Source organism: Thunnus maccoyii, chromosome 5 (genome assembly GCF_910596095.1).
Source record: "Thunnus maccoyii chromosome 5, fThuMac1.1, whole genome shotgun sequence".
Classification (NCBI taxonomy): domain Eukaryota; kingdom Metazoa; phylum Chordata; class Actinopteri; order Scombriformes; family Scombridae; genus Thunnus; species Thunnus maccoyii.
The window spans coordinates 18318441-18340072 of record NC_056537.1 but is presented as its reverse complement, the minus strand read 5'-3'; the positions used below and the strand labels follow the sequence as shown (position 1 = coordinate 18340072).

Genomic DNA, 21632 nt, shown 5'->3' with positions numbered 1-21632 from the left:
AGTAATTAAATTATGTTGCTTCTTTTTTCTTTCTTTGTCTTAGGTCAGAGCTGGTATCAGAACCTTCAAACCAAAGGAAGGAAAATTAATGGAGGAAAACCCAAAGTTTTCCAAAAAGGTTATCTCAGTTGATGTTTTTAGCAGATGGAACAAAATGGCTTCCCCTCACATTCCACTATCAGTGCACTACACATACCACTACGTAGCCACAACAAAGCTACACACGGTCATAGTTTGGATTGGTCACATTCAAACTAATTAGTTTAATTGGCTTTAAACATTTAACTTCACAAGTAGGGAAGGGAAAGGGATTGTAAAGCTGATTCAACCTCATTGCACAGTCATAAACATTATGTCCAGTATCAATTGATACTAACCGGTGTTTTGTTCCAATTATTTCCCATTAGGTTCTTGCCCGGAATATATATCGGGTTCGAAAAATCAGCACAGCAGTTCTGTACACGTTACAGTACATTAAAAGCTGTTTTCAATGGGAGAGCACGCAACGGAGTCTAATAGCCTTTCTGGTAAGTCATTGCCTCACGTTAATGAACTCTCTTTAAGCCTTGGGGCGAATAAGTTTTGTCCCGTTTCACTGCAGCCCAGTTTTAACTCTTTCATTTTATGTGAATTAGATGTTGAGGAGAATCTTTGGTTTAGCCATTTTCTCTCTCTGCTAGTCTTTTTCCCATGAAAAACAATGGCTGGCTTCTGTTTTTATCCCCTGTGTATGTGATGGATGTGCTTTATCCTTTAAATCAAACCCCACTTGGCTTTCCTTCAGTTCTGATGACATTAGAGTGTATTTGAAGGGGTGGGGTTTGGGCGTTTGTACATCTGACTTCTTAGCAAAGCCTCCTAACCCGGGGCACGGTGTAAGGAGGATCACAGTCTCAGCTTCCTTGGGTGGAGGAGTGACAGTCTGCCTCCGAGATTTGAACCTTGTTTAAATGTCTCTGTTTAGCTGTTTTTAATGAGGGTATGTGATCTAAGGTCCTAAGCTTAAATAATCTTAAATCACCCTGTGAATCCCCCTCAGTACAGCGCATGTAATGTCATGATTAAGAGTGTACACTTGCCATGAAAGCCCTGCCAGCGCCGTGTCAGGGTGAGGAAGCGGTCACAGACAGGGTGTGTGAAGAACTCTCCTTTCACCGCCTTTCTTCTGTCTGCTCTGTCTCAGGATGACATGCAATTCATACCTGGTGTATTCTATAAGCCCTTCTCACTGATCCTGAGGTGCAAATCCCCCCAGGCAATGGCCAGGCTCAATGTATCACAGCCTTTAGAACAGCAAGGCACACAGACAGGCAGGCGGACACACAGACAGGAAGACAGAGAACAATGCAGGCGATTGTATAAGGATAGAGTGGGAGGCAGGCTGCTATCTGGGAAAGAAAGTTGGAGTGTAGAAAGAGGAAGACAGTTCAGTGAGAGTGCGGTCTACGAAGGCAGATAGGGAGGATAGGGAGAGACTTGGAGGCAGGCGGGCAGGCAGGGATATGGGCATGAGAGCAGGAGGATAGGCAGGCTGACAGGTGACAGGTCAGCGGGATGGGGCCATCTTCTTCCACCTATAATTAGATCCTCCGCAGGCGATGGGAGTGTGTGGTGGCACACTCTAATCTTTCATTTCCACTTCTACTCCTCCCGCTGTTTAGCAGTGCAGCACACAAAATAGAGATCTTAGAATGAAGGAAAAGGACTCGCACAAGCACTATTTTCATCATGATCATCATTGTTACTGTAGTGGAGTGCTTCCCAATCTTATTTTTTGTCAGTTGTATGTCTCCTGCTCCCCGTCAGTGAAGGCGGTAATTCTTGTGACATCGACTGTAGCTGCTTTGTCATGCTGCTGTCCTTTTTATTTGAAACAACTGCTCTGTTTTCAGACACTAGCACCGGAGCACTGGTTGATATTTTTAAAAGCAGACAGTCAGAGTAGTCAGAGTACACCTTTGTCTGCGTGGAGGTGTGCTTCAAATAGTCTAAGTGTCGAAGGTGCATGGTGAGAATTGCCCAAACAGAGTGAATCTGCCACTGCGTATTCATCACCCACTCATCAGCAGACTGAGAGGAGTGAAAAGTTTTTTTTTTTTTTTTCAATGATTAAATTCTCAACAAGCAACAAGCACAGAAAACATGCAAATGACATGTAAATATTGCATAATTGATAGCAACAGGAAAACCCCTGAATTTGCACTACTGTCTGACAGCCAGAAGGGGTGACAACAAGGTCTTGACTGACTGTCATTACATGCTTAGTGCCACGCCACTATCTACACTAGTGCCCCTGCCCACTCCAAGGCCAGCCACTGTACAGCAACTCCTCCTCCTCCAAGTCATCATTTGCAATTAAGTTAGTGTTTGGAGCTGTCTAAAGCAGCATGCCACCATGTGCCTTAATGAAAGCAGCTCCCACTCCTATCTTTATATCTTTAGGCAGTGGTAATAAGGTAACTGATTCAGACATTGACAGATGGCCTCTGCTTGCCTCTCAGATGTGCATAATTATACCACTAGTGTCTGCTCTTTTCCACAGTGGAAGGCAGCACACGGCTTCTCAGGGTATGCCGGTAGGAAATGCTGCAGTGGTGGGTCTAGCTTTAATATACATTACAATACATTATTTATCAAGCAGGCAGACCAGTTCTACCCTTTTACACCATATACATCCTGTAATGCATTACCGCTGCTGTGGTTTCTACTGGGACTGCGGGATGCTCGCGTAGTGCTTTACCAGGAATACTTAGCCATTATATCACTCAGTCCCACAGGCCAATTTTCTGAACTCTACACAGCATGGAGTCTACATTTCTATCCTGTTTATGTAGATTCATGTATGCATTATGAAGTGGTTGTTGGTGTGTGGTGTGTAAGGTATTCAAATTTTGCATGAGAGATCACTGCTTTGGTTCACGTTAAGCAAGTGGATGGGAATGTGAGAAAATGAATGTTTTTTGGCGAATTCTTCTTTGTTCATATCAAGATAACTTTTCCTTCATGAGTGGTAATCAGAAAGCTGCTCATCCAGGAACATATGAATTCAGCATTTACAGATTAATAGTTTATTTCGTTTTATGCTGCTACTGAGTGTTATTGTGTGAGAGAAAACTCTGCAAGGAATGGAAAGACTTGCAGTATTGTCACAGTGCAGGAGGTCACTTGTTTTGATTGTGAAATCTCATCAGCAGAGTCAGTACTCTTCGAAGTTGCCATCGATTTTCCACCATTGGGTTGCAGTTTTAAAATAGAGTCTGTCTAATTAGGTAATGTAACAAAAAGGGGAAAAAAAGCACGAGAAAAAGAAAAAAATATTTCTCACGCATTTAAACAAAGTTCTGGCAAATCCTCATAAACATTTTCATCAGGGAACGGAAATACAAACAAGAAGTTTGGATTTTTTTTCCTCTGCTTGTTTATGCTACAGTAATGAGCCTAGGATCTGCGCTTTTCAAGAGTTTGACAACAGCATGTTCCTTGCTCTGAGAGAGAGAAAATGTGACAGCTAAAATCTTCATAAAATAACGGCCTTTAGATGTGCTTTTCACTAAGACTGAGCGAGATGAATGTGCTATACATCAGCACTGACTGCAGAGGGGTCACCCAGAGTTCTTTGCTGCACACAAGAATAGGACCTGTAGATGGAGCTACAGCACTGCTGGAAATGTGAATGGAGGCGCTAAGTAGATCAGTTACTTTTCCCAACCGGAGCCATTCGTGGGAACAACTTGGAGTGAAATCCTCCATTCTGTGCATTAGACCAAGAGACACAAGTTTCTTCCACAAAAAAGATGAAGGGAAAAAAAAAAGCTAAATGAGCATGTATTAGCCAGCCAAATTAATCTGTTTCAGAAGTTTAAAGTTGAGAACAATTTTGATTTAGATGAAATGGATGAAAGTTAAAAAAAGAAAAAGGATCATTTACACTTGAAAGCTGATTTTGAGCTTTGCTGTCATTAGACCACTTTAAGTATTTAAGTAGAATTAATATTTAAACATATGAGGTACCTCATCTGTCAGGAGTTAGACTAGAAAGAAACCTGTATACCTTATGTGAGTATTTGAACCATTTTCTTTTTGACACTGCCAGGTAGCAACCGCTTTAGACATCATTTGACAGCCTGTGAAATGCTGATTGCCTCACATCACACACTGTAAAGATGGCATTTGATGAATGTTTGATGCGGTGCAGCTGTAAACACACTTGGCAGCTGCAACGGGCGCTTTTTTGGGGCTGATAGAATCATCGTCTCCCCAGATGAGGGCAGGACAGGGTCAAATCTGGCTCCGGAGGCCTCGGGAGACCACCTGTGTAGAACCATGGCAGTCGGGGCCATTAACCAGAACACCAGCCCAGCTGAGATCAAAGACATAATCAGAGTTGTCATAATTGTTCTTGTTAACACTGTTTCTGAAAATGAGATGCTTTGTGAGTCTTGGATCTGCCCATTTGTGGTTTACTGCATTGCAGTGTAGCCCAGCTTTTGTGAGAACAGTGAGAGGACTGTGCATGCCTGTGAATTGTCTCCTTGTTTCTGCTTTGCATCTGTTTTCTCTCTGTTTGAAAAAGTTGGAAGCCTTAAAGGAGTGGGCTTCTTCAGTCTCATGGGGGTTACACTCTCCCTCTCCATGGCTGTAGGAGTTCTCACAGACTGCGCAGTGGGAATGTGTCTACTAGGGGAAAAAAATGATGGTTGTGATGGTGATGTGTGTATTCGTGGTTTTGAGTCTGTGATCTATTAATTATTAAATGATAGGCTGTGACTACTTGCAAAATGCTCAGCAGTGCCTCCTGATTTAACATAGCGTTACTATTTAGCTGCTATGAATGGGTATAGTTGACAGCTTTTGAGGTTGGCTGAATGCAATGTGTAACCTTGAAACATGTCCCCTTATTAGTGGGATTGATAAGCTTTCTCTGCTAATATTCACTTCATTAGCGCTGCAAAATTGTTCACATTTAAATATGTTTTAGGACATGAATTTCAGTTTTGAGAACACATTTGATACAATTTAAACTAACCAAATTCATCATTATTATTTAGTATTATTAAACAGCATTAAGTGGAAGCAAATGTCTACAGATTAATAATAACCGACCACACTAAATAAATGTGTTGACACCTGAGAAGGCATGGTTTTATCCGTGCATCTGTTGTACTTTGTTGTTTAATAGTATACAGGTTTTCCACCTAGATGCAGTATGCTCTATGTTTAACCCCACTGTGTGTGCCGTATCATAATGACTGCCTTTAACATACTCACCACCTTACTAGTCACAGAGGACACCTCTCCCCAGGCAGCTGAGGCGGTGACCTGTCCGCCCCTGTGTGTGGCTGTTTTGGAGCCGGTCTTGGCCCCAGCGCGTTAACGTGTGTGTGAGCGGAGCTGACAGGGAGAGAGAGTCCATGCCACTCCCTCCCCACCTCCTCAGGGGAAAAGGCTTGCATGGCAGAGCTGTCACCCAGGAGGTCGCTCAGTGTTAACGCTCCCGACACGGATTAAACACTAGTGGCCAGTGCCGGAGTGCAGGGTCAGTGTAGCCACCACTGACAGGCACCACGGGGCCCCTGCTGACTGCCCCGCTCCAGCCTCATACTGGCGCTACTCTGGCCCTGGCATGTGTCAGACAGGAGGGGAGACAACGGCCAGAGCTGGCCCTGTGAGCAAATGCTAATGCTTTGCCTTGCACAACTGCTCTTCCTCAGTGCTTTGATAAAGAGCTGCTATCACTGTTGCACTGTACTGTGCAGACATCCTTACGAGCTGTGGCTTTTTTTTAATCTTCTTTTGTTTACAGATTAGAGAAATTACTGAACACTTAATTCAGGACAATATAATTATATAATATAACAATTTATTATGGTTTAATTTTGAATTTGCTTAAGGAATATTTAAGTTAATTGCATTGATCATACTTATATTTAGTTATGCATGTAATACTAACATTTGTACTTTTCTTTGTTTATTTTGTTTTTATTAAGGTATGAAATAAGACAAATATAGTAATAATTTAATCAGAGTGGGAAAATAACCACCTAACTTGCTACCTAAGTACGTATCAATGTTAGTATATCTGTATTTGAATTAAAAATCGAATTGTAAATTGCATCGTACTCCAGATATGATACAACTGACTTCTCCCTGCTCAAGAGGGACATAAGATTCCCCATTTTATTGCTCTCACTCGAATGTAGCCGCTCTCTCTCTCTCTCTTTCTCCCCCTCTTCCTCTGTCTCTCTCTCTCTCTCTCTCCCTCCCAAGTCGATAAGACTTGAGCTGAGCGTATGTGAAATATTTATTCAGCGTTAGCTCAGAGCACCATGGCTGCCCACACACTCTACCTGCCCCGAAGAGAAATCTTATCTGTGCTTCCTCTGCCTCCGTCACCCCCTGAAAGCCTGTCCCCACACTGGCCCAAGCTCAACACAAATTACATGTCTCATTGCTCTGCGTTTACAGCTACTTTAAAGCCTGCCGCTCCTGTCCCCAACATAAGCCCTCAGCCACAGATTCTGTTTCAGCCCGGTTGAAAAAAAAAAAAAAAAAGACCTGAGTGAGCGGCGCTGCTATTTGTGCCTTTGATTCATTACTAATTTTTTTTTTTTTTTTTGAATTTTAATTGAGGTGGTAATGCAGATTAATTTTACTGCCCTTGATTTCACCCAGAAAAAGAACATCTCTATCAAAGTAAAGACAAGGTTGTGTTAAGGCTCTTATTTATTCTTTAAAATATTAATTAATTTAACTTATCTTCTAAATATTTATATATCCCACACTTCCTGTCCCTCACACACACACACACACACACACACACACACACACTCAGACATCCACACACATACATACACAAACCCTGCAGCCTGTAGTGTTAAACTCTTTCAGTATATGTTCACGTAATCTGGCATCCGTCCACAGCCCCCATGACTGACCCTCATAATGCTGGCTGGCGCGCTCTTCTCGCTTTGTTTAGCTTTCCAAGTGGAGTGTAACTGAGGAGAAGTAGTGAAGATACAGCCAAGATTAAATCTTCAGTGTTTTTAGGTGGTACATTGTCTTAAAAATAAGGGTATTTTTGAAATGCACCACGTAAAAAAATGTTTAAAAAAATAGTGGAAAGATTGTTTTGCTATTTACGGTAATGATATTGTATAGCCATGTGTTGTGACATTACAATAATTTGGCTCATCAACAGTATTATGCATGTTATACTGATGTGGTGCCCATATCCGTAGCCCGTTGTCTGCAGTAGTGTTTAAGACAGCATTTGGCAGCCTTGTAGTCAGGTGGTACTGTACGTCTGGCAGTCAGTAGTTTGGGTTGGTACACTGGGCAGCCCCCTTCTCTGTTAATCAATTTACAGGATGGTAGAAACTCTTATAGAGGGTGTCTTTGTCCCTTTGTTCCTGCTACGATCCCTTCTCCCTCTCCTGGGAGAGTGTGGGTGGTGGGAGCTGCCATGCTTGCTCAGCTTTAAGTTATTTTATTCACACTTTTAATCGCTGAGTGCTTTATTATTAGGTGCTGGATTCTGCTGGCCAGGGGATCTGCATGAGAAGGCGCAGAATGCATTTAGTGGAATCATATTAATGGCACTATAAAACAAATCTGTCAGGCTGTTCTTAACCCTGCTGGCAGAATTGCTCTGCCCAGGGTTGCCCCCTTCTCCAAGCGCTTACAGGTGGCTAAGGAGAGTGCATCTCCATCATCTACTCCACCGTGTGCTAATAGTTTTATTAATTCATTGTTTTTTTTTCTCCCTAGGCACCCCGTGCATAATCATACAGACATTTTTCAGCTAAATGGTGTTTGTCAAGGGAGATTTCCTACATTAGAAACTCTCCTCCCAGACATACATACTAACACTTGTTCAATTACAAGTCGTTCGTTATCCACTTCTGCTGTGTATAAACCTAAATGCCCAGGTATATCATTAATTATTACCCGCCTTTCTTTTGTTTGTTGCTGTACATCCTTTTGGTTAAATAAATGACTGTTTTACCGTATGTGCTACGTATTAGCATTGTCGTGTTTAAAAAGTTCAAGGTTTTACTTCTTGTGTGTAGTTTGTTGACGGATGAAAAAATACACAGTCAAGCCCTTACAGCTGAAATGGAGCCTATTTTTGATGGCAATTAAAATGTGGATTATTTTTTATACAAATTTACACTTAAGCCTGAAAGGTTGCACTTTGTCTAACATGTCCTTTAATCACTCAGCTGCTTGCTAATAAAACATAAACCACTTAGTGGGGAATTAACTCTGTCTCCATTTCACAGAAACTCTGGAGAATGTGAGGAGACAAGGGGAAAGTATAGTCCTGCCTCTGCTCATTACTGCGGGATATCTGACGGCAAAGTCTCAGTCTGTGCACCTGAGTGAAGGAATCTGAGAGGTTTTCCCAGATGTTTCTTTCCATCGTTTTTATTAGTGTTAAAAAAGCATGTAAATCCTGCACACATGGGCTGACATACCATGAGGGAGGAATTGAGAAGATATTTCTGACAGTTTTGGTTTATACCCTCATTTAAGTGCTCAGTTTAGACACAAGGCATTGTATTTCTGTAGGCTTTTATCTTGTCCACTGAGCCAGAACGCGGTGAGCAGAAATTTGCATTAGTGGGCGATTATGAATACCTGTGACAGATTCTCTCTACTGGCTCCCTGGGCGGAAATGAATTGGCTCCCTCTGTTGACTTGCACAGGAAGACAGAGACCAAGCAATTAGACTTTAGTGGTTAATGTAGCAGCTTTTGCAGGGAGGGCAAGGAGGTTCAACATTCCTGCTGGGCTCATGTCAGTTTCCAGGCACATTTCCCCCCCTTTTCTTTTCCCTTTTTTTATGAGAATACTGGGAATATGACAAGCTACCTGTCCACCAGCCAGCTGAATTCCTCTGGGGTGAGGGGAGCGTCGCTTTAGGATCGCCTCATGGGAACCGAGGTGACAACACATGACGTAGGTTATTCATAACAGAGAGGAGATATACTGCAGCTACTTCTGCACATCATGCATATTCATTGTTTACCTTTTTTTATCCCCCGCCAGCTCTAGTTTGTTGCTGTATACGTAATTCAAATTAGTTCTTTTAAAAAATGACCATAACATATTGTTCTATTCCTCACATCTTGGTCATCCCACTGTGTTTCTGCATGTAGCTTGGGCTCACCACCATGTCCCAGGTTGTATTGAAGGATAATAAGCAGTACAGTGGTGAAGCCTAGGGCAGTCGGGCCACAGTGTTGTCTGCATTACTCATGGTTCACGTTTCCCTGGTGGCCGTTTGAACCTAGGCCTGATGTGGCAGTAGGTAGACTGGCCCCCAGAGCAACATGCACAGACTCTGCATGGTTGCTATGACAGGAGCAGTCTGCTGTTTACAGGCCTGCTATTGAGGCCTGAAGGCCCCAGTGTTTCACATCCTGTCTCGGGCTTAACTCGAACATATTGTTCGTACTCTAAGCAGCCCCCAGCTCTTTGAGCCTAGACTGCACAGTGCTACCATCGTGTGGGCTCAGCATAGCAGACATATTCACTGTTTTGAAATAAACTCTGTAAGAAAAACTTGTTAGGAAAGTAGGAATGTTACGCTGTTATTCTGCCTCACCGCTCTGTATAAAAGGTAAGGACATGGAATGGTTGAGGGGGGGTGGGAGACATGTTTGTTCCACCATTATGCCAGCAACGCAGGTAGTCACATTGCCGGGTCAATATCTGTGTAAAAGGGACAACCGCCATGGCGGGACTTCACACACTACACATCGACACTGTTGTGTCACACGTCACGCCTCTGATTCGCTGGCATGCTATCTAAAATCAGACACGGGGGCGGCATTATGCCGGCTTTGTTTGGTGCAATGTAAAAAAGCGAATCCACATAATGACGGGTCTTCTTTATGGCAATATTGCAGGATCTTTGTTTAAAAGGGGCTAATGTTACTGATGCAAAGGATGCATTAATTATATAAAATGTTGCATATAAAGTATGAGGGAAAAATTTACATTGTGAAAGATGTCTGTGAATAAAAGTGGACCATATGTTGGGTGTATTGGCGCATAATCACACTATAGTAGATTTTAAGATTCAACTTGCTGTGGGGACATTTTTATTTCATCCCTGTCAACCTGCTGGTGTGATCCTCCTCACACATTCCTGATAATTTCAGTTGGAGACAGACTCATTAGGGTGTCACTAAATGGGTTTAAATGCAGCCGTCCAATTAGTGCTCTGCTGTGAAATGCAGTGGGTGTTGTGCAACGTGCTTAGCACCACTCCTTTACAGAATTATGAGGGATTACTCATTCAGTGTGATCCATCTTATTTCTACCAGGGGTCTTGGCTTTTCTCAGTATCATCGCCACGGAGGGGGTAAATGTTGCAAATGCTTCTCCAGTTGCCATATGTGCCTCGTCAGAGAGCCTCGCTGCTTCTGAATCTAAGAGGATTTGATGTGCTAGTTAAAAGACAGCATACCATGCCTATCCATGTCATACTTTCTGTTCAGCAGTAAGGCACTCTGCCAGCACAGTGTTATTGGTGTATATAAATAGGATTTCAAGATATTAAAAGTTGCCCCTGAATGTCTGTTACTTTCAAACCACTAAGAGTAAAATCTGTTGCCATCGGCTGTAAATCTCAAAGGCTTTACAGTCTGTAGTGCCTTTCATGAGATTTAGGACGTGGTTAAATCCATTATATATTTTGTTTTGGGAACAGGCTTGCTGAGATTTGAAAGCTGGGTGAGGGTGCTATAGTGTGATGTGCTTTGCGTTATGCTGTCACGTCCTGTCTCCTCAGATCTTCCTGGTGACGGTGTGGCACTGGGAGCTCTTCATGCTGCCCCTCTTCCTGCTTCTGCTCATCGGCTGGAACTACTTCCATCTCACCCCAGCGAAGGCCAATTCCAACCAAGACCTGGTGAGTGATGAGGACCCTAAACTCTTCAGTATTTACACATCTATAGTACAAATTAAAACTACACTGTGTTAAACAACCTCTGGACAAACCCTGATGTAATGAAAACCTTTTTGTTCACATTGGACAATTTGCAAATTTTAATGTCAATCACAGCTGTTACACTTGAATATATATACTGTATTATACAATGAAATGAATGCATAGTGCAGAAGCCTGTATAGATAGTCTCACCACATGTGTAAAGACAGGACTGTTGCTCTCTCCTGAACATACCATTATGTCCTCTATCTACTGTTATGGAAATTATGTTTGCCCTACACATGTCTGTGAAGGTTAATGCTGTTCACACTTCTGACTGCCCCCCAATTTCACTGTGTTGTAAGCCTTCTCACCGGCCAGCCAGGGGCCTGGCCTGCTCACACACCCTCCCAAGAGCTACATCCCCGGCCCAGTGATTGTGTTTATGGCTGCTGGCAAAGATGCTGTCTCTGGGCAGTGTTAAAGCCCTGGCTCACCCTCATATCCAGTGTGGAGGCTCTGTCACCCCTCTCTGACCCTCTGGCCAGCAATGACACAGCTCTGTTCCCAGGCAATGTCACAGTGTGCGCCACAGTCGGGTCAGGGATGACTTGATATAAAGTGATCTAGGCAACAGCATCCAAATTAAATGTGTTTTTTTTCTTTCCTCTTTCTGTTTTTCTGTGTGCTTATATTGTGGAGAAATGAGATTGCTTTGGTGTGACAGTGCTCTTGTGAGGAAGGCCCTCTTTCACCTCTCCTTTTGTGTGAGGTCACCCCTGTGATGCAGTCTCTATGGAAACAAGCCTCTCCCAATAGGGGTGAATGTACTCAAAGAAAATTTCATTACTAGGTGTTTGTTAAAAATGCTCCAGTGCCCACATGTCCCGTTCGTTTGAAATCACCCTCTACCCTTTATTTTCTCTTAGGTGAACATGAGCATGGGTGACGACGAAGATGAGGGCGAAAAGGTATTTTATCTTGTCTCTTTCTAACATTTTAGGGGATAATATGTCTAAGTGTGAGAACCGTAAGACTTTTTTTTTTTAATGTCTGAATAACGATGGGAAAATCAAACACATACTGTAACATATATCAATATGACTGCATGCTTCTGGTGGGTACAAATTCCTGTTTTAGAAAGTAGCTGTGATTCTTTCACAAATAAAGTCATGCTTCCTAAAAAAAAAAAAAAAAGAAAATGTTCTACCAAAGTAAAGAACCATTCAGGTTCTAGTTGAGATTTTAGCATAGTCACAATGAAGGGCTCAGAAGCTCTTTTCTAACTAAGAATAGAAATATCTTCATGCATCACAAATGAGCGTAACATCTATGAAACTGCAGCATTCTGTTCCTCTGGGTATTCAGTGTCACTCTACAAATGCACTCCGCTGAGATACCGCAGCCCTTTGAAAATCTATAAATCAAATTTAACCGGCATTGTCAATTAAATTTTGCACAGCTGTTGGGGATAATATCAGTAGATTTCTCCTATCATCATTGTCTAAATGGAACAAAAATGTTGAAAATGACCTTTACTACCAGAACAAATGAACAAAGTACAATAACACAGCAGTAAACTTATACTCTGCCCTAAAGGTTATGAGTCGTTTTCACTTATTCATTTGTGAGAAACAATAAATGACGTGTATTAATATATCTCTCTTGTGTCTCCTGAAAAACAAAAACAACAGGAAATCTTTAAGTAGCCTGAAAATTATACTTCCCCACAGCACATAATATTCAATTACACTCATCCCACTGTTTTCTGTAAAGAAGGAAGCGTTAACAGGGATGTGTATTATTGCTTTATGGCAATGAAGTGTGGAACTAACACAAAGCCTCCAAGCAATGACCCTTGTGCTGCGTGTCTAGGCCCAGGATTCATATCCATAATGCGCTCAATATATTCTGTTGTGACGACCTGGGGCTACGAAAAAAGCCAGCTCCTTTTAAAAACACAGGCACATCCACCAAATCCTGTCTGAAAGGATGGGCTAATTCACAGATGAAACTCGCATGATATGTCTGCTCACACAAAGTGGGAAGCCATACTTGCTATCTTTGCTAAAAACAGGCAAACTGGTTCTTACACATACAGCACTGATACAGAAAATTCAGTGTTTTTATTGATATTGAATCTGGCAGGATTAGCTTCACGCTCTGAATTTAATATCATTGCTTCACAGAAGGATTATTACATTTGTCTTTACCTTGAAACCACAATGTATGATAGAGGAATGTGTACTTTTTTAGTTTAAGAAATAGCAGTGTCTTTAGAAAGATTTAAGGTTTTCTCAATACGCTGCATGTGTTTCGGAACTCAGCCTTCGCCTCTTAAAGCTTTTTGAAAGGTTTTCCATGAGCCTCCTAAGCCCTTTCACACTCAGAGGAAATGAAATATCTCCTTTCATTTACTAATTAAGCAGTCACCCATGTTTGTTTTAAGCTGTCAGCTTTAATTTAAAGTGGCTTATTTGAAAGTCTTGTTATGGTCTTGCTGTCACTTGAATGTGATATCATGCAGTTAGATCAAACAGTGTAGATTTACACTGCCTATCAAAGTCTTCTTTAAAAATATTTGGGGTTAAAGAGTGATCAGTGTTAAATTTGATGACTTCAAAGTCTTTGCTTTTTTCCCCTAGTCTTTCCTCTAACATGTGAATAAAGGCTTTTCCCTCTGAGAAGGTTATGATTACCACTCAAATATGTTTTTATCCCCCATTTTTCCCCCTTGAGGAAGGAAATATGTAAACCTCAGGCAGAGCACCAAGAATGTGAAGGCATGACGTTAAAGAGAGACGAAAGGCAAGGCAGTGTTACAGCAGGATAATACAGAACAGATTCTCTGCCTGTGAACAAATCTGTCCTCAGGGAAAGAGACAGCTTACAAATTATGTGTGGGCAAAGTGACTTCCCTTTGGCCTTAGGTATCAATTGTGCAGATAGACAATATTTAATCATAACATAAAGAAACAGAGAGGCAAAACAAGTCCATAGATCTCCAATAGAAAAGAACAGGGAAGATGAAACAGCCCTTTCATGCCCCCCGGCTGGCAGAGCTGGTCTGGGGTTGACTTGCTCCCAGAGCCCAGCCCAGGGGGAGTTAGGGGGAGGAAGAGAGGTGGTTGTGGGGGTGCTAGACTGGGCTGGGGGGTTGCTCCATCTCTCACCCGATAGTTCACAGTCACCACTGGTTCTCCTTGAGCAAACCAGTCAGACAAACTGCCCATGTCGTCATCTGTGGCGTGTATTATGGGAGCTACCGCACATGGACATGAACACATTAAAACCTCTGAGAGAATTTTTGTGTGTTTTATCCAAGCAAATTGTTTGTTAGCTTATTTTAGCTCCATATGAGATAATTTGCCTGAAAAACAGGTGTCTTTCATTTGGATGTACTTCTTATCTTTGTCAAAAAAGTCACTAGAAAAATATTCAGTCTGAGAATTTAAATTTGGCACCGTTTACTCTAATTAAAATGATGCTAAATGAGCTTTTTCCAGCCTTTGATAACACCCCACATGTCTGTGAGAGTATGTTTACCTTTGTGCATGAGATCAAATTGGTTCTCCATTACTGCACCTTAAAAGGAAGCTTTTACAATTTTATCTGAAATGAGAATATGATTTCACACAGGTTTTCTAATCAGTAGACATTTAGGATTCATTTAGTCCATCCCCCAGTTTAACCATCCTTTTCCATTTCAGAAGAAGATTCTATTTATTTTTGTTTTCTGTGCACTCCTGTACATGCTGAGAAGAGAAATGAACAAAGATAAAGAATATCATCAAATGATTAATGTAGGAAGGACTTCAGTTTTGGTCGCCAAGGAGATGGAGGATTTCAAGAATCTTAAAGGAGATGAATAATGATAATCATGAAAGCTCTGTCTCTTGATTTATACTTCAGAGTGCATCTATTTGTCTGTTTTTTCTTTTAGAAATGAAAGCCAATATGGTTTCTCTTTTTTTCTGCTGGGGCTATATTTCTGGCTAAATTTACCTTGCGTGTGTATCCATTGCAGTTAAATAATGCCTCATATCACTTATTAGATTTCAATTCTAAATCATGTAATTGGGTCGCTTAGACAAATTGAAATGGAAACATGAAAAGGAATGCAAGCCTAACTGATGAGGCTCTATATTGAGCAAGCTATCATTTCTCAATGTGTGGCTCTCTAGGTCCATCAGGAGCTCCCCGACATGAGTTGTAATGGCTTTTAGCAGAATCTAACAGTGTTCCCTGCTTTCAAAATAAACTTAGGATAAAGAGCTCAATTAACACCTGATGTGGAGTAAAAGACTCACATGAAGGCTCGCCCAGCCCCCTCAATGCAGGGGAGTAAGATGATGAAGACGCATAAACACTGATAGTCCTCTTTCCCCATGATGAGACCATGAGATGTTAATCTCAAGGAAAGCATATTTGTGATACTTTTTCCTTTTTTGGACAGTGCTGAGCCTCCAGTGTCTGTCCAGATCTGAGCCCAGTGGGGGAGGCTCTGCTAGTGTGGGAATTGCTCTCTTCCTGTGCCTTTCGTGGAGGAGAGAGGGCCTGACAGTAGGGAGTCTCTCTGTGCTGACAGACAGTGTGTTCCCAGGGGCTGCCTCATGAAGCTCTGATAAAGGCATTCTGTCTGGACCCTGTCAATGCACACAGGCTGCGGCTTCGGCTGACTTGTAACATAAACATATAGACATCCTCAAGCCTCCTGTTAGGGTCCATCAGAGCACCCTCCCCCAGCACTCTCATTCCCCTCTCCCACCCTCCTCTCTGTCATCATTTCTGTCATTATTTCCTCCTTTTGATGTGAGGTTTTTCAGCCCTCTTTAGCTTGTGTTACTTGTGTTATCTCTGGTCACTCATCTGCCTCTGGAAGGCTTCACACTCATCGTTATTTCTTGCCTTGATGTGAACGCATTCATTTCGTTTCGAGACAAACCCTCCAACCCCCTCACATGTTGACTTATTGCTAGCCAGACTCAGTCATTATTATGTCAGTGCATTAAAAGCAAATAATACTCTCTGTACAGTGTTAGTTGTGACAAGATTCATACAAATACATATCCAACTGGTGCTCTACAAAGGGTGAAGTGTTTCACTCATGCAGAGAAAGTGTTAAAACAGGTTAGAAAACCTGGACTGACAGATTTGTAAAAACATGTTCAAACTTGTCCTGTGCAGGCTGTTGGAATGGAATCTCTCCTAAGTTGTGAGGCCCCTGCACTCCTTGTCTAGGTCGTCTAGTCTGCCTGATTGCGGATAGCCATTTTGTGTACTTTTCATCTACCAGAGAGTCTTGATTGTGCTGCACTTGTGCAACAGCTCTATTGTGTGTGGTGGACAAAAGCTGAAATCTCGCAGCCATCCACATAACAGCTTCTGAGCACTGAGTCTGTCTCATCTTCAAAAGCATAGTCTGAAGATATACAGTGTTTGCTCATTATGGGCCATTCAATAGATAAATCACACATAATAGCACAGCAGAGATAAACTGGTCTTTGTCTACCCTGCCCAACAATTGACATACAGTGTACCTCATCAGAGACTGCATTTTTTTTTTGCTTTTTCAGGAAGCTGGAAAAAAGGGTTTGATGGACAAGATACATATGGTGCAGGAAGTAGTGATGGCTGTCCAGAATGTTTTGGAAGAAATCGCAAACATCGGAGAGCGAATGAAGAAGTAATTTGACCATTTTCTATTTGTCACAGCAGCATTGACTTTATTTATCTTATTTTTTATTAATAGTGTTTGTGGAATCAACATTAATCTGACACAATATTTCTCTCACAGCATATTCAACTGGTCGGTCCCATTCCTGTCATGTCTGGCCTGCTTAGTGCTGTTTGCGGGAACAGCACTATTGTATTTTATCCCACTGCGGTATATTGTGCTGATATGGGGTAAGTTGTACATCTGAAAAAACAATGTTATTCATAAAATTGTAAAGGAACAAAACATGTTTACATAACTAATACCTAAAAGCTAACAGACTCCCACTGTGTGCTTCTTGCTAGATTCTTAATTCTTATGACCATAACATCCCAACAAAAAGTATAAAAATCAATGCCTGTACCATTGTTGCAACACACAGCTCATATTCAGTCTAACTGCAAATCCACGATTTAATGAAGTGCGGTAATTTAAGAACTCTGCCATCCCTACACCTCTGCAAATGCACAGAGATCAGACAGCTGCAGAGGTTTGCTCTGCTCAGTGTGGGCTGATATGGCAGAGCCCAGCAGAGGCAAGGCCTAGGGTTTGTGTGAAAACAAAGCAAAGCAGAGGTAGAGTAGCAAGCTGTATATAATACATGATGTCCTTGGGCAGTCTGTAGGCTCCTGGTCTAGCCTCTCATTATCTGCTGTAGTCATACAGAATAGACAGTCATCTCAGTGGTCAGGGAGATATGCTGCCCTTAACAGGCTCTCCTCCTCCAGCTGTAAGCCCACAACCACTGTACTTCCACACTGCCTTCAACACAATCAATACCAAAAAACCATCATATCAAACAAAAACACACAGTCTGAGACACTCCTCTGCCTCCCCAGTTAACCCCCATCTTTGTGGTTGCAAGGCAAGCCTTTCAAGTTGCTTGCACATATTTAAGTCCTTAGGTTCTTTGTCTGCATGTTGAGGTAAGGCAGTACCAAGCTGTGAATATAATGGTCCCATTACAAGACCCCAGAGATATTTTTTTTTTCTCTGTGGTATGCAGCCATGTGCAAAGTAAATATAGAAATGATCAGTTTGAAGGAAACAAAAGTGAGAAGAAGCTACCGTGAACTTTTGCCTGTTTTTCAAATTGAAGTAACTAATTGATTGATAAGAAAAGTGTTTCTTTATCCTTTCTTGTCTCCATTTTACTGGTCAGTTTGGCTTAAGAGTATCAACGGAAATAGCATCATATAATGCAGATACACTGGTAGGACCTCCATACTCTACACAGATAGGGTTACACAACTCTATTCATTATTATTAGCTTTTATACTGTAAAACTGCATAAAAACATGCTGGTCAGTATGACAACTTTATTTATTAATGTGTTCTTGTTTTCACAGGCGTTAACAAATTTACCAAGAAGCTGCGCAACCCATATGCTATTGACAATAATGAAATACTGGATTTCCTCAAGAGGGTGCCTTCTGATGTTCAAAAGGTAAGGGTCCAATTTTACATACAGATAGGGAGGGAATTCCCTGAAGATGTCTGCATTATTTGCTGTACCAGAATTCCCAAGTGTTGCAGAAATATATCCTCTAGCTTTGTTTGATTATTAATGGACTCTCGCCTTTAAAGCAGCACTGGCCCAATTATTCCTCAGTGCAGTACCATGTAGTCGCCGCACCGCCTGAGTGAGGAGATGCTCAGATCTGTCCTCAGCCATATTGCTGCAGCCTCGTCCGTTATTAGCAATTTTGTCTGTCTGATTGAAGCGCTAGCCTGTGACATTAAAGTTGGTGATTGGCTGAGGGCCAGCAGAGGGCTCCTGACGTCTCTGGCTGTTGTGTCAGCACAGAAACTCTGATGTGGCCTCAGTCACTTCAGGGTGGTAGAGTCAATTAATGTAGTCGTGAGCCCCGGTCGTCTTGCTGGGTGCCATATGTGATTACATATTAGCCATGGCTGATATGTCATTTGCATTTACATCACAGAGCTGGGGAGAGCTGTCAGGGTGTTGTAAGTGGTGCTGGGTGCTCGTCGTTGTCTGACTGAGAATTTTGCTCTGCCAGGAAATGAAGTGCCACAGTAGTGCCTTCATCTCCCAGGTAACTCACCAGACAGAATTCAGTGAAAAATCCTGACAGTCTGGATCTGGAAAGACACTCTCACCCCAGTCTGTTTCTCTGCTGCACCCTTGATGTCCTCCTGCAGCAAGCCGTTGCTGACTTCTCTATGATGTTGGAGGGAGCCTGTGTTGTTTGAGATTTGGCTGACTGAGTTGGCAAAACAAGGTGGTGAATACATTTTGATTCAGAATGCTTTGTATGTCTTCTTCCCCATTGGGATATGATGTTTGAGCTTTGAAAATGACTCACATTCAAATCCCATGGAAACAATACTTTTTAGCCTGGTTTAAAAGAGAAACTACATCTTGAAAATAGCTCCAATCATAAAAAACAAAACACCCTTAAGATTCATCATAAGTACGTTTCATTATGTACTGTGAAAAATAACCTTAACATCATATACACCGGAGACCCAAAACAATAGACCACATATTTTGTTTTTGTTGACTTAGAACTTCAATCCTCAGATAGGTGTGGACACAAAAACACCACAAAGGCTGAAAATTGACTCCTGTCTTTCTTGCAAATGTGACTTGGCAATTAGTGCCTGCGCAAATCTACAAAGTCTGCCTCAAACGGGGACTTCTGACAACACTGTGTCTGTCCTGAAATAAGAAGCATCTGTCAGTTCTGAGGACAGTTTCATGTTCTGATGCAGGAGGCAGTCACTTTGTTCCCACATTCCATCTCCCATTCTAATAATGGAGACCAGCTAATTAGCATAGAGTTCTTACCTTTATTCAACAGATTCAACGTATTGTTTGAGCTCAGCAAGCATGCTTCAAAAGCAAGTTTACAAATTCTAGCCCTTCTCCTTTTCAGTTTACCCTATGATCAGAATTCTTTGGATTACGATGGCAATTTTGAAAACAAAAAAATACGGACACTTGAATATAATTTCTTGAATTTCAAAGATAACACAATTTTACAACATAAATTTATTTTCTAAATCCGTTTGAACATCAAGGAATTTCTGAAAAAAAAAGGAGGTCTGGAACTTGAGTGAACCTGTCTCAAGCTTAATTCTACATCTGTAGAATTAACAAGTAGAAGAAAATAAGGTTGAAAGTTCAGATGTTACATTTCAGTTCGAATTTTTGCCTGGAGAAATCAAAGTCACACCAAGGTTCTGTAAGAAAGCGATGTTGGTAACTTTTCAACCTAAACAACACTGGCTTTATCGTATTCTTGAGCTTTAACAAAGTTTTCTTTAGGGGACATAACTTACAGTGAGTGATTATGCAGTTTGCAACTCCCTCACTGGCCTGGCAGGTCATCTCAACAGTTGATGTCTGTTTCTAATATTGTGATTGTGGTGCAGAATGAGGGGGGCGTACACTGGTACGGAACCCTTGACTCTTCAAATCCTTCCTCCCTGTGATTAATCCCCTCTGCTCCTGTGTTTAAAAAATGATTCATTACAGGCGAGCCCGCCTCGCTTTCCCCTGCACCAGCTCTCCTCAGGGGAGCCATTACCGTGCGCTCCACTGAGCTCGGATTACCTGCCTCTGACCAAACTCCTGTTTGTTTTTACAGGTGCAGTACAGCGCGCAGAAAGCGCCCACCAGCCAGAGCCAGCCGCGGAAGAAAAGGTAAGCTCCGCGGACACGCTGGATGAAAGGCTGGTCTCCTTTTGAATATAGTACGACGCAGTCCACCTGACAACAATGCTCCAGTGCCAGCAGAACCCATGACCCTGTGCGCCCCACCATAGCACCCTAACTCTGCCCCCTGCTGCTGAGGGGCAGCCAGCCGCACTCTGGCTTGTGTGTTTGCCACCCCCCTGACAGGGGCTGTGAACTGCAGCAGCTAGGAGGGCAGCACATGGCGCTGTCAATCACAAGCCTGGAGGTAAAGAAAAGAGAGTGCTGCAAGGCTCAGCCTTCATCTTTGGATATATTTTAGAAAAGGAATGAAAAGCGTTGGGTTTGGCTTACCTCAGACCTCCACTGTTTTTCTTTTTTTCTTTTTTTTTTTTACTTTGGTGAAACTGAGAAATTTGCCTTAAGGTAAAGTTAATATGAGCTTAACAGTTTATGGAAAACAAATCATGGCAATGTTTTTTTCTCTATCCATGTGTTAATATAATTAAAAGTCAAAAGGTCATGTATAGTATATCACAATGATTTTTCAATGATTTTTTAAATAATCAGGGAGAATCAATGTTTTATCACACATTAAACATGTTAGGACAGAGTACTGAATTCTTTACTATATATAATATCATGCTGCCAGCTTTCTTAATTTTATCTCAGCAATAAATGTATTCAAGTACTGTGTGTGTATTATTTCTGGCTGCCTTTATTTTTTTAACTAAAGTCTCTATGTTATGTTAGACTAATTAATTTGAGAGTTTTATTTTTACTCAGTATCATGTGTGAATCATCAAATGAAGAATTTGCAAGTATCCTGAATAAAGAATCTTGATCAGCTTGAGCTCCTGTTTTTGCCCGTGTTTTTTTCAATAACTGCACTTTAGTGAGGATGGATTACACCACTTCTTTACTTGAATACACAGTAAACACATCTGATTACACAACATAGCCATTGGAACAGAGCTCACACACCGGCCACCGCTGCGCCTTGGTTACCGAGCTCACATCAAAGCTGTGTGGCTCCTGTGTGCTTCCTAATGCAATGCTTTGTTGCCTTCTCACAATAACAGGGTCCAGATGAGAGAGAAAGAGCTCATCTCACAGAGAGTACTCTCTCCATCCTCAGCACTTAGTGCTTTACATTTCCACTAAAATCACCTGGCCTATCAAATGGTTACACACACACATACACACACTGTGTTTTCCATCTGTCTTCCCACAATAGTTTTTCCAAGTAGAGAGATGTATTATATCATCCATCACTTTTGTCATTTATATTAAGTTTACATACCAAGAAGTAACCA

At 41.8% G+C, this 21632-nt stretch overlaps 1 protein-coding gene across 5 annotated transcripts in view; it reads left to right on the top strand.

The window, feature by feature from the left end:
- The window catches only part of mctp2a (multiple C2 domains, transmembrane 2a), a 34548-nt gene extending 13379 nt beyond the window's left edge, over positions 1–21169 (top strand). For 3 of the 5 annotated variants that reach the window (XM_042412310.1, XM_042412309.1, XM_042412307.1), the window contains 8 exons: positions 44–118; positions 408–527; positions 10802–10921; positions 11869–11910; positions 16516–16625; positions 16737–16846; positions 18005–18102; positions 20270–21169. In XM_042412310.1, the coding sequence (XP_042268244.1) occupies positions 44–118; positions 408–527; positions 10802–10921; positions 11869–11910; positions 16516–16625; positions 16737–16846; positions 18005–18102; positions 20270–20329 (735 nt within the window). In that variant the 3' untranslated portion in view covers positions 20330–21169. The other 2 variants (XM_042412308.1, XM_042412311.1) reach the window with 2 other exon arrangements.
- Positions 21170–21632: the final 463 nt, after the last annotated feature.